This window comes from Cynoglossus semilaevis, chromosome 7, assembly GCF_000523025.1.
Source record: "Cynoglossus semilaevis isolate Cse_v1.0 chromosome 7, Cse_v1.0, whole genome shotgun sequence".
NCBI classification, from domain to species: domain Eukaryota; kingdom Metazoa; phylum Chordata; class Actinopteri; order Pleuronectiformes; family Cynoglossidae; genus Cynoglossus; species Cynoglossus semilaevis.
Genome location: NC_024313.1, coordinates 6,884,320 through 6,897,363, shown reverse-complemented (window position 1 = coordinate 6,897,363; position 13,044 = coordinate 6,884,320). Strand labels below are relative to the sequence as shown.

Genomic DNA, 13,044 nt, shown 5'->3' with positions numbered 1-13,044 from the left:
CGTGTCAGCAATGTCTCGATTCACTGAATTTTTGTCATTTAATGATCAGAATTTATCCTTTTGCAGTTTATATTTTAGCTGACAAACACAGTTGTATGGATGGATGGATGGAGGGACATAACCCTCTGAACCCTGGCCTGTGACCTCTGCACCAGCAAAATGTGGAAAAAGATGACAGAAATGTTCAGAGGCTACCACACCAACACACACCTCCAGGTGCCTGTTTCAGTAAATAAGAAAATTTACTTTGCATTATCCCTTTATATCTAAGAACATTTTGAATAAAAAAATCTAAAAAAACAGAAATTGTTGTTTTATGACATCCCTGCTTTATGTTCTATTTTAGTAAAAACAGGATTTCTTCTATTGATGCCTAAGGTAAAATCTCAATCATCACCCAATGAAACGACCTCCATCTGGGCTCACAGACTGTTCCACAGTAAGGAAACGCTGGCAGGGCAGCGTCCACAGCGGTGTGAAAAACAGGATCACACACCACTGTTGGTTCTCATCCCACTCCGTCATCGGCAGCTGATGTCCACGAGATCAAACGACAGCTGCAGCCCTTTATGTGTCGCTCATTCATGAAGTCTACATAGACCGTTGGTCAGATCTAGTTCAGAGGCAGCACCACTACTGAGGAGGTGATTTATTACGTAGGAAAAAACAAAACTACGGCAGAGCTGCCTCATTGTGTTGTTGCAGATAGCACAATATACTTTACAGGTTTTAGTAATAAATCATCCAGCAGAGTCACTGTGATGGGTGGCGCAGAAAAGGAGTGCATAGATGGAGGAGAGCAATGCAAAAGTTCAACAACAATTTCTCTCAATCAGGGAGATGATGGGAAACCGATGTGTCACAACCCGACACACTTCTCCCTCAACAACTGTCATGTTTACGACATAATAATTAAAATTGATGACCACCAAAGTCTGCCATTGTTGCAGAAATATTACGAATATTAGAACGTGACGTTAATGCCTCAACTGATAGAACAGGAACGAACACAGGTCTCCATGAACCTCCTGTAGGTTTTTATAACAGCTGATGAAAGTGATTTACTGCAGAGTAATGCAAACAAAAGATAAGTTCATTTTCTTAAACAGATTCTGCTGACAAAAAAAAAAAAAAAATCTCGCACTAGTTTTAAGTCTGATTTCCTCCACAATTCCATTGTGTCTAGACTTAAGAAATGCTCATATTGTTGCCTGTTTGGTCAAGATAATTATTGTCTGATTTCTTCCACAATTCCATTGTATCTAGACTTAAGAAATGCTCGTATTGTTGCCTGTTTGGTCAAGATAATTATTCAAAAACTTTTTTTTTTTACCTTGTTGAGTTTTTCTTGTGTAAATAACGTCTAATTAACCAGACTACAAGACACAGTAAAACACTGCTAATTACTTGTTTTTTCCTAATCCTCTTCTACACCTTTTCTGTCATCGTCTCTCGAGTCTTAAAACCAGCGCTGCAGGTTATCGTCCTCTGTCCATTCAGGCTTTATTTTCAGCTGATGGACAGCGGGTGAAAGCTCCAGGACACAATGGGAGGCCATTAGGGCAGTTTAATTCCTGCAGACTTCACCGCCAGACTCAAACAGAGCAGCTGGTGATTTAGGACGTAAAAAAGGTTTAGACGAGTTTGGAGAAGTGGTGAAGCTATTAAAAAAGTTTTCAGCTGGCTGTCAGTCGGGCTGATGTGAGAGTGAGGAGGCAGATTAGAGCAGAATTTGTTGACTGGGCTGGAAGTTGTTCGTTTTTTTTTTTTCTCACTAACCTATTTTCTGAGCCACAGCATGACCAAAAAAGTCATGACGTCACTGCTGCCATAGCAACCGGAGAAAGCAATAATACAGAAGAGATGATGTAAATTAATGTGCAAGGAATTCAGCACATATCTGCACTGTTACATAATGAACAAATAAATACAGTCAAATATAAGCTTGTTAAAAAAAGTTATATTTCAAATCTTCTTCTACATCTTCCCAGAGCTATTAGAGATTAATAACTTTTTTTTCAATAACTGAAACACTACTTAACAGATATTATTCTTGGTGTACGCGTATTACCTCTACCAAACTCGGTCGGCTACTTTCAACCCAATTTTATCAAAGTGCCTGACAGCGTTTCACTAAAGCAGTGCTGCTTCATTTGTTCCTTTGTTATGTAACACCCACGGGATCTCTCCGAGTAAAGTTAGTCAACTTTTTCTAGTCCTCTGGCTGTACTTCTTCTTTTTTCGTACAAACTCTTAACATTTTGATACTGCAGCAGATGTGGAGCTGTCTGAGCTTTCAGCGCCTACAAACAAAAACAGAACCACAAACAGGACAGGAGCCCACACACAAAACACAAAGGCACACGACTCCCCACGCCTCCGTCTCTCACCCAGTGTGTAGTATAATGATGGATTTAGGACCTTGGATGATGCACATGGTCTCAATGGAAATCAATACGGCCCACAGATTATTACACCAACCAGAAACCCCAGTGAAAGAGCCACAGAGTGAAAGTATGTTGGGGGAAAAAAAGTGTTCTGCAGCTCTGGTGGTTAATACGAACTTCATAAAATTTTTAAATGGACTCAGCCCTGACAGCTTCAGACTGTTTTTGTGATGCCTTACACTTTGAACCAGATCTGCCCAGAGTCCAGGAGGTATACAGGTTTCACATAGCTCCAGGCTGATAAATCACTGACACACACTGTGAGGCAACTCCTCCACAACTCGTTTTCTTAGTAATGCCTTCATAATTCACTACTCCTCGTTTTCTTAGTAATGCCTTCATAATCTATGACATCATGTTTTTAACAGATTCTTCAGTTTTTTCATGTCTTTATTTGTGTTGTTCGACTTAAACATGTGAAATGCCTAATTACACAGAAAATACTAGTACTACTGCAAAAGTATTTGTAAAAATCAGTAGACATTTATGTGACTTTATTTTAGGTGTAACTCCTTAAAGGAAAATTATTAATTTAATTCATTAATCCCTATCAGTATCCTGTTGTTATTTATTGCAGCAGGGACGTTGGACTTACTTTTTGAAGGTGGGTATTGATCCCTGCAAGCTTCTTCCAGGTGATGTTCCTGATCCTGGGCTTTGTCCAGATAACAAGCTGTCAGTTTCAAAGGTAAAAATTCCATCACGGTCGTCAGGCACGTCCAGGAACTCCCCATCGCTCCACACCCCCACCGTCCCATCCATGGGCTGGTATTTGATCTCCAGGGTCACACTGGTCTGCAGAGAAGGGAAGAGTTGAGTCTGAAAATGTCAATAACTGTCAAAGGCTTCAAATCACTATGTAGGAAATTTAGTTAAATTTGACTTCCTTAACATTTTGTTAACTCTGCCTGTGTCTTATTTTTTAACAGTATTTTAGATATATATCCATAAATCACTATGATAATTCACAATGTTTTAATGCAACAACAAACCTAGGTCTAAAACTACCAATTTGTTATTTACAACATTTATTCAAAATAGTCTTTAAACAGAACTCGTCTGTGTACAAATTATTATTTACATTTATTCAACATAGTCTTTAAACAGAACTCGTCTGTGTATATTATGAGGCTGACACCATTTTATTCCTATTCTGTAGAAGGACCACCTTTTCCTGCTGTAGCTCAAATGCCCTCCACATCAGTGCAGTTAATTTGTGTTTGTACTTGTCTTTTCACTGCACCCAGACCAGCTGTGCATCACCATTTCTGTTGCCACACACGATATCTGCTGGAAGAATGGAAACTAACAGCAATTCTTGTCTGGTGCCAGAAACCAGGAGGACAATGCAGTTTGTCTTCGCTGCCTTCGGGGGGAGGAATTCGAGCCCGGACATATATTGTCCCCTCGACGATGACCTGATTATGAAAAGGCCAATTTATTCCACTGACAGAGACAGATGAGGGGGGACATATAGATCCCAGCATCCCTGTCTCCCCCTGCACATCCGTGTCGCCCGCCTTTCAACCCCGGATGGCAATCTCTGTAGTCCACCAGGAGTTGGATTTGTTACTATGGTAACACATACTAATGTAAGTGTACTGTAAAAGAACTGAGGTTTTAGTGTTTTGCTGCAGGGATGTGTGGCACTGAATAAAATGTGTGTTCACTTTGATGTGTGCTCATGACAAAGGCTGGTGTTGGTGCACGGGTGTGTGCGTGTGTGTGAGTTTCATGTTGTGTTTTACACTCACTCACACAGACAGTGTTGGCTGCTTCCTTTCTTCTTACACTTAAAACACAATTCTTAATTAAAAGGGAAAACCACACACAGGAAGTTTAAATGAAACGATTAAATCTCTTTCGCCGCTGAAAACTCCAGGTTACATCAAAGCTGTTTTTGATTCTTTACACGTTCAACGCTGTTTTTATGTTCTATGCAGACATCAGGGCAAAAGGTTGTTCTCTCAGACTGTTTCCAAGTGAACCTCAGACCAGCTCATTTTGGAGACGGCCATTTAAAATGTTCTGCTGGTCCAGTACATTCGCTATAGTGGAAGCAATCAAGTCCTCTGAGAATCTCATCAGAGCCTCATATCTTCTCTGATCCTGACCATTAAAGGCTGCAGATTGGCTTAATGTCTGCATTACCTTCGTAGCAGATGTTCGTGTGGAAAGTCTGCAAAACATCTGCTAAAATTACCTGTGGAGCAGTTGACCGTACCTACAAAAGTTGTCTTTAATCCAGAAGAGGATTTGGCAAAGTCTTTAGCAGATACAAAAATTCTCGTCTTTTTTCTGACCAAACAAATATGTTATGTGTTTATTGGTAAAAATTACTTTTTAATTATTTTGTCTGGCTGCCAATAATTATTATTGTTCTAGTTAGTTGATCAGCAAATTGCTTTTTGGAATTAATTTTCTGGTTGGTAGTTTGTTTAAAAAGCCAAAGATGATGCTCATCATTTTGCCTAAAACCTTGAAATGATGATTGAATGAAGTTTTTTGTCAAAACAGTTTTCATTAGACTGTTATGAATCAAAACAAGAAAAGCAGAAAATCAAACATTTTAAAGTATTTTTCTGATTCAGTTTAATGAAAGGATTATTTATTAAAAAAACTAATTCTTTCCTTTCAGGGCCAGCAGAAACTTCAAATAGTGTTCTATTATAAAGACATCTATATGAATGTAATATCAACAATAATCACAGTATAAAACTACATGTTAAAATGTGAATTTTTGCTAAATGTTTGTAGCAATTGTGCATCAGCAGAACCAATGTTTCTGGTTAAACTACTGAAAAGAAGCTTCTTTTTATATCTTTTTTTTTTCAAAAAATTATTTTTAAATGAATTAATCGGTCAATCGTTCCAGCTTGAGTTACCTTGAGTTACCAAGGTATCATTTTTTAAAATGTAGATAGATGAGACAACCTTTATTAGTTGCAAATAAATGACTTAAACGCTTGGTGTTTTGTTACAATGAATAAAAAAGCTCTTAGTAAATTCTCACTTCTGTCTCCATAGACAGCTGACTGCCCTACTGTCGACTCCAGTGTGTCAGTAGAGTTCTTACCTTTATGGATGTGTTGTTGTCATCGATGAGTGTGTCTGCCAGCTCTAAGTGTCCTTCCTCTGCCACCTTCTGAAGGACCATAGAGAAACTCCCCACCAGTCTGCACAAATCAACAAGGTTTAACAGAAATCAATCGGATCAATACGTGCTGATTGGCCCAGCTCTTCTCTCCTGTTGAACAAATGGTCTTGACTTTTCCAGTTTTACTGCCAGATATTGACAAAATGTACTCTTTTTTTTGTTACCAGACGCATCTGCTCTTACCTCACCGTCCTACTGAGCATACTGAGTAGCCGAGTACTGCACTGTATGTGCCAGAGCCCAAAATACTGCAGGTTCTTACTGATGGATATGTGCCCTGACAGATAGTGGGAGATAGTACTACATTGTCTTTGTCAGAAAATCCTTTAAAATACTGGGTAAAATACTAGGTAAATACACAGCACAGATCAATCACCTCTGTCCTCAGCTTCTACTCACAGCGTTTCTGTTCACACTATTAGGAAGTATTACCAAGTGATTTGGTGTTAAAATGGGTAAGAAAACTGGACATTTTCACAGATAATGCCTAAGAAATGGATGGATGGATGTATATATATATTTTGTTTGTTTGTTTTAGTCTAGCGCTTACTCCCCCCTGAGACAAGATGTCTTCTTTGAGGGCTAAATTGCTGTCTTTTATGTTATCAAATAATTGATTTCATAAGGCCCACAAGCTCTTTTTCTAAATCCACAGATACAGGGTGTTTACTGATCTGGAAGTTTCCAGAGAATAAAGCACAGATTCATTTTCCTGGAATTCAGCCTTGTATCTGATATAACGCACAATTTTACAATTGTTACGGCCGCTCCACATTTTATCAGACCTACTGTTACTGTTGTCGTCAACACCCAGGTCACAGAGGAATCATTGACTGAAAGCCTCAATAAATACAAGAGGGAAAGCAACCGACACACGAACAAATACACTGTGCACGACACAAATCAGACCATGCTGTAATTGAACCAGTTTTTTTTTTTTTTTATAAAATGTTATTGATGTCATCAACTGTATTATGACGCACAATCCAGCAAGCAATGCAGCTTCATAGCACTTCATTTTTATAGGCTGTGAGCTGTAGAACTGACCAAGTCGTTAAAAAGGGACTGTATCAAACACATGCAGTCTTAAAAAAAAAGCAGAATATTGATGTTATCAAGTCAAATCCTAAGCAGATGACTGTTCTTTCACATATTCAATCATTGCAAATCAGCTCCATTGCTATGCTGTGCAGGGATCCCTCATTACATTATACACAACGGTGGGCAGAAACCCAGTACAGTCCCCATTCAACCAGTCAATTAGAGCTGGTGAATAATTTAAAGAGTTTCCCCCAAAACAGTGCAATCTGCCACACTGACAGACCAGGGAGGACGACGCAGGCTCAGACACAACCGCTTCCATATATATTCAATATTCATACACATATACACACATATATAGTGCATAAATACTCTAAATATATTTAAAGTGTCAGTATACATTTATGTCTAACATAAAAACATAAATGTAACATATACAGTAATGTAATATTACTGTAATGTAATATTACAGTAATGTAATATATATGTATAATATAAGTATACATATATATATCTGCATGCACACATGCAGTAGTGGTGACAGTGTTAGTGAAACAGGAGACTCATTAGAAAACAGCAAACACAAACAACAGCCTAGATATGAGTCTTCAGGGAGCGATAATGTCATCAAATGAAAGTGTATGATCAATATCCTAACCACACATGCACACACACACACAGGCAACACAGGGACCACAGCTAATGATGCGGGTGTCTCAGAATGACTGTAGAAAATGACGAGCAGACAAAAGCGACCTGAGAACATTTGCAGATAAACACACGATACGACACGATATAAGAAGAAGAAATAATTTAAATTGACCACTGAGTCACACACCCTGCTCTTTTTAATTGATTTAATTATTAAGAAACATAACAAATGACTTAGTACTGATTTGTTGGCAGAACCTCCATCAATGTTGAAATGTTGAAAACAACATTTTTATTCCCAATTGCATTTTTGTCATATAATTAATACATATTCAAATTATTTTTCACACAACATTTTTATTCCCAATTGCATTTTAGGGGAAAAAAGTGAAGGCGAAGTTTAATTCTCCTACTGGTTGGCCAGAGATTAATCGCTGTCCTTACTTTCTTATTTGACTTTCTGTGGGTCAGCGTCAGCGGCGATAAATTCAATCCAGAGTGTAAAAAGTGAGGCCACATTTGTCAGCAGACCTTCGTACACGAAGAATAAGTCTGGACTTTAAGATGTTTTCGTCACTTTTAAATAAATTATAAAACCACAACGCAGCAGCAGACATGGTCTCACTCCACAATATCTTTTTTTCTCTCAATCTGATTACAATAGTAAAGTGTTAACTGATCTTCGAACTCAATGTGATTTAAAATGGACGTCTATAAAGTCATTTGGTTGTTTGACGTGAAACATCACGGTGCAGACGTCCATTTCTTTTAACCAGTCAGTGGTGATCAATGTGTCCAGGGCTAATAGGAAAAGCAAACGATCGGTCATTTCCTTTCAGCCATTGTAACGTGCGTAGCAGTGTTGAATAATTGAGCGCGGCTGGGCCGATCATGTTCCGTCTCACTTTTTAGCACTTCAAAAGGTGCCATTTATTATTAATTGTAGTTCAAACAACTTACTTTCATCTGCTTTATAATTCACAGCTCCCTTCTTTTTTAATTTAAATTATTCCAGAGCTTTGAATTTTTTTTTGGGCTAAGTCAAAATAAGAAAAATTAATCCACTGGAAATAATCCTGCAAAAGTCGGAGAGATTTAATTCTCTGAAGACTGAACTAATCCATCACAGCCGCTGGTCACTCAAGTGGGTGGACGGTGTGAATTGGAAATGCTACAGTGGGCAGGTGAGAGAGAGAGAGAAAGAGAAAGAGAGAGAGAGGGTGTGGGAGAGAGAGAGAGAGAGAGGGTGTGTGCCCTAAGAAAATCATTTTTAGGATTTAGGATGTATTTTGGGGTTCAAATCTGATCATGGTCATCTGAGATTTAGGATTAGGATTATTCCTATATTTAGTATGGTCAAGGATAGGGTGGAAGGTTTGGAAAACTTTGCAAACATGTTTCTCAAAGACCAGGTTTTGGATTAGGGCAGACACTTCATTTGTAGAATTTAGTCTGTGCTCATAAAAATACAAGAGTTTAAAAACCAGAACCTCAGAAACATGTAGTCGGAAAATCACGTTGTGATAAAACCATCACCTTGGTTTCAACAATGACGTCAAACGTCAAAGAGTAACATTTAATGATAAATACATTGGACATAAAGTCATACACATAGAATAATAATAGTAAAAAATAAAATAGAAATTCTAAAATTCCATCATGAGACACTTGGGGAGCCACCGCCCTCAGATTGGAGACCCTCTGGTACATACAATCACACCACCTCTTCAACACGAGTCCTCAGGGGAAACAGATAATAGAACAGCATCTTTACACCACTACAGCGAGGACACCGTCACACATCACCGCCTCCTTTTTGTGAAGAGGTAACGTGATCACACACTGGAGGATTGTCGGCAGCGTGACACACTGACCGTACAACGCCACGGTGAAGCTGCTCAGTTACTGTGACACAGGGAGAAGGTGTGAAGACAGCACCCATCACGACTGCCCCCCTGAATTATTCACTCACCCAGACCAGCGTTGGGAGGTGTTTAAGAGACGACCAGGTCCCAATGAATAACATGAGCAGCATCAGATTGTGATTAGTTCAGATTAAACAATTACATGGAATTGGGATTGTAGCTATAACTTAACTTTATATTTTAGTTATGATAAGTTGCTCCTTTGCAGTTCTGCCAATTTATATAACATTCTCCTTCATCACAAAACTCAGAAAAACTTATTCTACACTGTCCTCCATTGGCTTCAGGCAGTCGTAGAAAGTTTCCCACTCGTCTTTTTTTTGATCAAATCTATAATTGACTTTGTCTGTGTGGGCGATGGATTAACGCACACTGTAAGATGAAGCTGTGACTGTCCCAGCTCTGAGATAACAGCTGGTTCTGATACAGTAAGTTTCAAAATCCTATCACATCCCAATCTGGGACATCGTCTCAGCTTTCTGGCCTCAGCGTGTTACACATTTCTGCAGAATGCTACCACCAACCGAGTATCCACCTGTTGGCTCATAGAAACTCTTACCATCACTCATTGAATGTTCATCATAAAACCTGCAGGTAGCAGCTCAGACAAATGTTCTGCTTCTGTTGTAATGTGTTTTTTCAGCTACTCAGCTGAAGTAAACTTTAAAAGTATTGACTCACATCACAAGTTTTTTAAAACTCCATATGTAAAGAGTTAAATTACTGCATTTTGTTGTTCAAATGTCAAGTCAAAGTTTAAATGTATAATCTAAGTATTGACTCGCATCACAGGTTTTTTAAAACTCTATATGTAAAGAGTTAAATTACTACATTTTGTTGTTCAAATGTCAAGTCAAAGAATTAAATAACATAGTTAGTCATTACTGAGCCTGTTTCCAACTTATTTGTTGGATTAACAACAGTGTCGGTCACTATGTCGCAGTGATACGTTTAACTAAGTCCTTGTAGTCACATGATAATGCACTGATCAAATCATGACATTTATACATGTTATGATCATGTGTGAGGACCACGACGGTACTTATCCTTCAGCTCTAAGACAACAGGGTTTGAATGTTCCTCAGAAAATGAGTCTACTGTACTTCAGCAGATTTCTCTTTGGATGTTTCCTCTGGGAACGTTGTACAGGACATTATTCATTCCAAGGAAAACCACACAGTGATGTTTGACTTTCTTTTTCATAACACTATAGGAATACAAAATGTTGCCTCTGGAATGGTGCTACATAACAAATCATAGGAACACAAGATATAAGAGCACACACCATCTGTAGTACTGTACTGCACATGATGGTTTAAGAGCTTCTGTTAGAGTGTACAAAGTACAAAGAAGGATTATCAGGACTGTTGAAGATGCAGGAATACAACGCATAAACATGAAAATGGCTGCTGAAGCTTTTTCAATGTTTGCTCTGAGCCTTGTATCACATATCTGTGCTGTTCTACCCTGTGATGTTTCTCTCTCGTGAAGTTAATTCTTTCTTATACTCATTAGTTGCCAACTTCCTACGGTACATCATCAGCCTCTGTGTCATGGAGCTCTCGGCATCTTCAGCTCTGCAGCTCAGCCCCCTGTCTGTACAACACTGCATCATATCAGGTCTCATTACGATCTCCTCACTCTTGCTGCTCTCCTCCTGTCCCACATAACTCATAACTCATCTCCACCTGCTCCACCTGCACCGTGTCCTCCAGCTGTCTACTGAGCTACTTACACCTGAAGAATCATGTTGACAGGTGGAGGCAGCTTTGAGGTGAAACAGATACAACAACAACTGTCCGCGTACCTGCTCACTGCTTTGATCACTTTGTAACTAGATGGGAAACGAGTCGCCGCCTACCAACGCTAACACCCAGAACGTTGACACATGATCCACATGATGAGGTCACAGAGAGAGGGTGAATGCAAATAAAATCCCCGCCTACACAAACAGAGACATGGGAAGTTCTAATGACTGTGTGGGCGGCAATAATTTATCTCCGGACAGGACACATCAAAGGTCTGATTGAATTTGTTATGCACAGAGGAACAAAGGCAGGGCGACCAGCATCAGCAGAAGATTTTGGTTTAGATGTGGAAACATCATTTAAAGGCCTGCCTGTCTCAGGATTGGACGATCTAAGCAACAAATGTTTGTTTGTCCCTTTTTAAGTCACGGAAAGTCAGTGTGGCCCTTTAGATTTTTATGAGCGGCCACTGTGACAGCCTTGGCCCTTATCTCTTTCTTTTAGGCTCCAGCCCTGCAGTCAGTGAGTTCAGAACCGATGACCACTGCCTCAGCTGAGATAACTGTCTCTGTCTCCTCTCAGCAGCCACCGACTTTTACAGAATATTGTCCTTGGCACCAGCGCAAGAAACAGACATATATTCAATTTGATTTTCTTTCATTAAAGACAGACTGGAGGCAACGACAACAACCTGACAAGGTATGGAAAATAGACAAGAGCGTCCAAGAAGCTTAGTTTTATCTCAACAATACTGAATTTTAGCAAAAGGTAACATTTTCTTCATCAGGTTAACATTCAATAAAAATGTCCCTCTGTGTTACAAATAAAGAAAGTTCAGTTGTGTCCTCCAGCAAATGCTGTGTGCCCTTTGAGGGGACCCACTCCCCACTTTGGTGACCACTGCTCTACAGGGATAGGTTGGATATGTTCAAACGGATAAACCAGAAGAGGAAGAGGATAATTTATCAACAACGGCTTCAACACTTAGAGTCAATGTAGAATCAGACATGTTCAAAGAGGGACCTGCAGTTTTCTGGGTCTTACAGAACAGGAGTCTTTTCCCATCGTGATTGTTTGTAGTGTGTGGAGTGACAAATGCAGCCACTACTGAGGGACTACAATATGGGGCTGTTTCATTACAGCCCACTCTCCTCCTGATGTGAAACTCACTCATGCTGGTGACCAGCTGTGTGGTGGGCAATTTGTTAGACACACAATTGAGTCAATTTAGAACAGGCTCTCAGGGACTATAGTGTTTACGCTGCTTTAGCTGGGAAACACATGCTGTGTGTCATGGTGAGTTGGTCAGAGCCTGTGACAGGAAGACCAACGACAACCACAAGCTGTTCATTATCAAAATCCTGTTGGCCATAAACAACGTGATTTCCAGGCTGCAGCCGAAGCTCACCTGTTGGAGAAGACTTTGCTGTAGTTGTAGACGTGGATCTCCAGCATCTCGTTTCCATCCAACCTGCTGGCAATGGGCCACCTGAAGGTCTGACAACAGAGACAGAGGGATTAGGACCAACAACCACTGGCTCTTGTGTGAATGATACAGTCATTTATTTTGCCTTTCCTGTTTACCTCCCACACCTCAGGTTCATTAGTCAGTTGTTACACAACACTCATCAGCAAATTTTACAGAACTAAAATCAAGCAGATTTGTCTGGTTTTGTTACAAATCTATCATAATTGTAAATGCAGCTTGATGCTGAAATAAGTGACTTTTTTGACTGAAGCTGCAAGATTTAAGACTTGATTTGTCACATGATCAGTTTTACCCATATAACTAAAGTGACTCTCTCCATAGTCTGGGATAATCAAACCCTTCCAGGTTGATCATATACGTCTACACCATTATCCATGTGTCATAACTGCCATTGCAATGAAATAAAAAAAATTAAATCTCATCATACACGGTGGTCTATTAAATGTTGAACGCCCTCCAGTGTGTCTTTTAATGATGGTGGGGCCATTTGAGGACAGAGGGGCAAAGGTCACACAGGCGATTTAAAACCCATTCACCTCCAGCTGATACTGGCCTCACTTCCAGTAAAAAACCCTGCAGGGTGTCA

At 39.6% G+C, this 13,044-nt stretch overlaps 1 protein-coding gene across 1 annotated transcript in view; it reads right to left on the bottom strand.

Moving 5' to 3' along the window:
* The window catches only part of otofa (otoferlin a), a 79,045-nt gene that overhangs the window by 25,386 nt on the left and 40,615 nt on the right, over nucleotides 1-13,044 (bottom strand). The window contains 3 exon segments of the mRNA XM_017033623.2: nucleotides 3,043-3,242; nucleotides 5,524-5,623; nucleotides 12,378-12,466. Of these exon segments, the coding sequence (XP_016889112.1) occupies nucleotides 3,043-3,242; nucleotides 5,524-5,623; nucleotides 12,378-12,466 (389 nt within the window).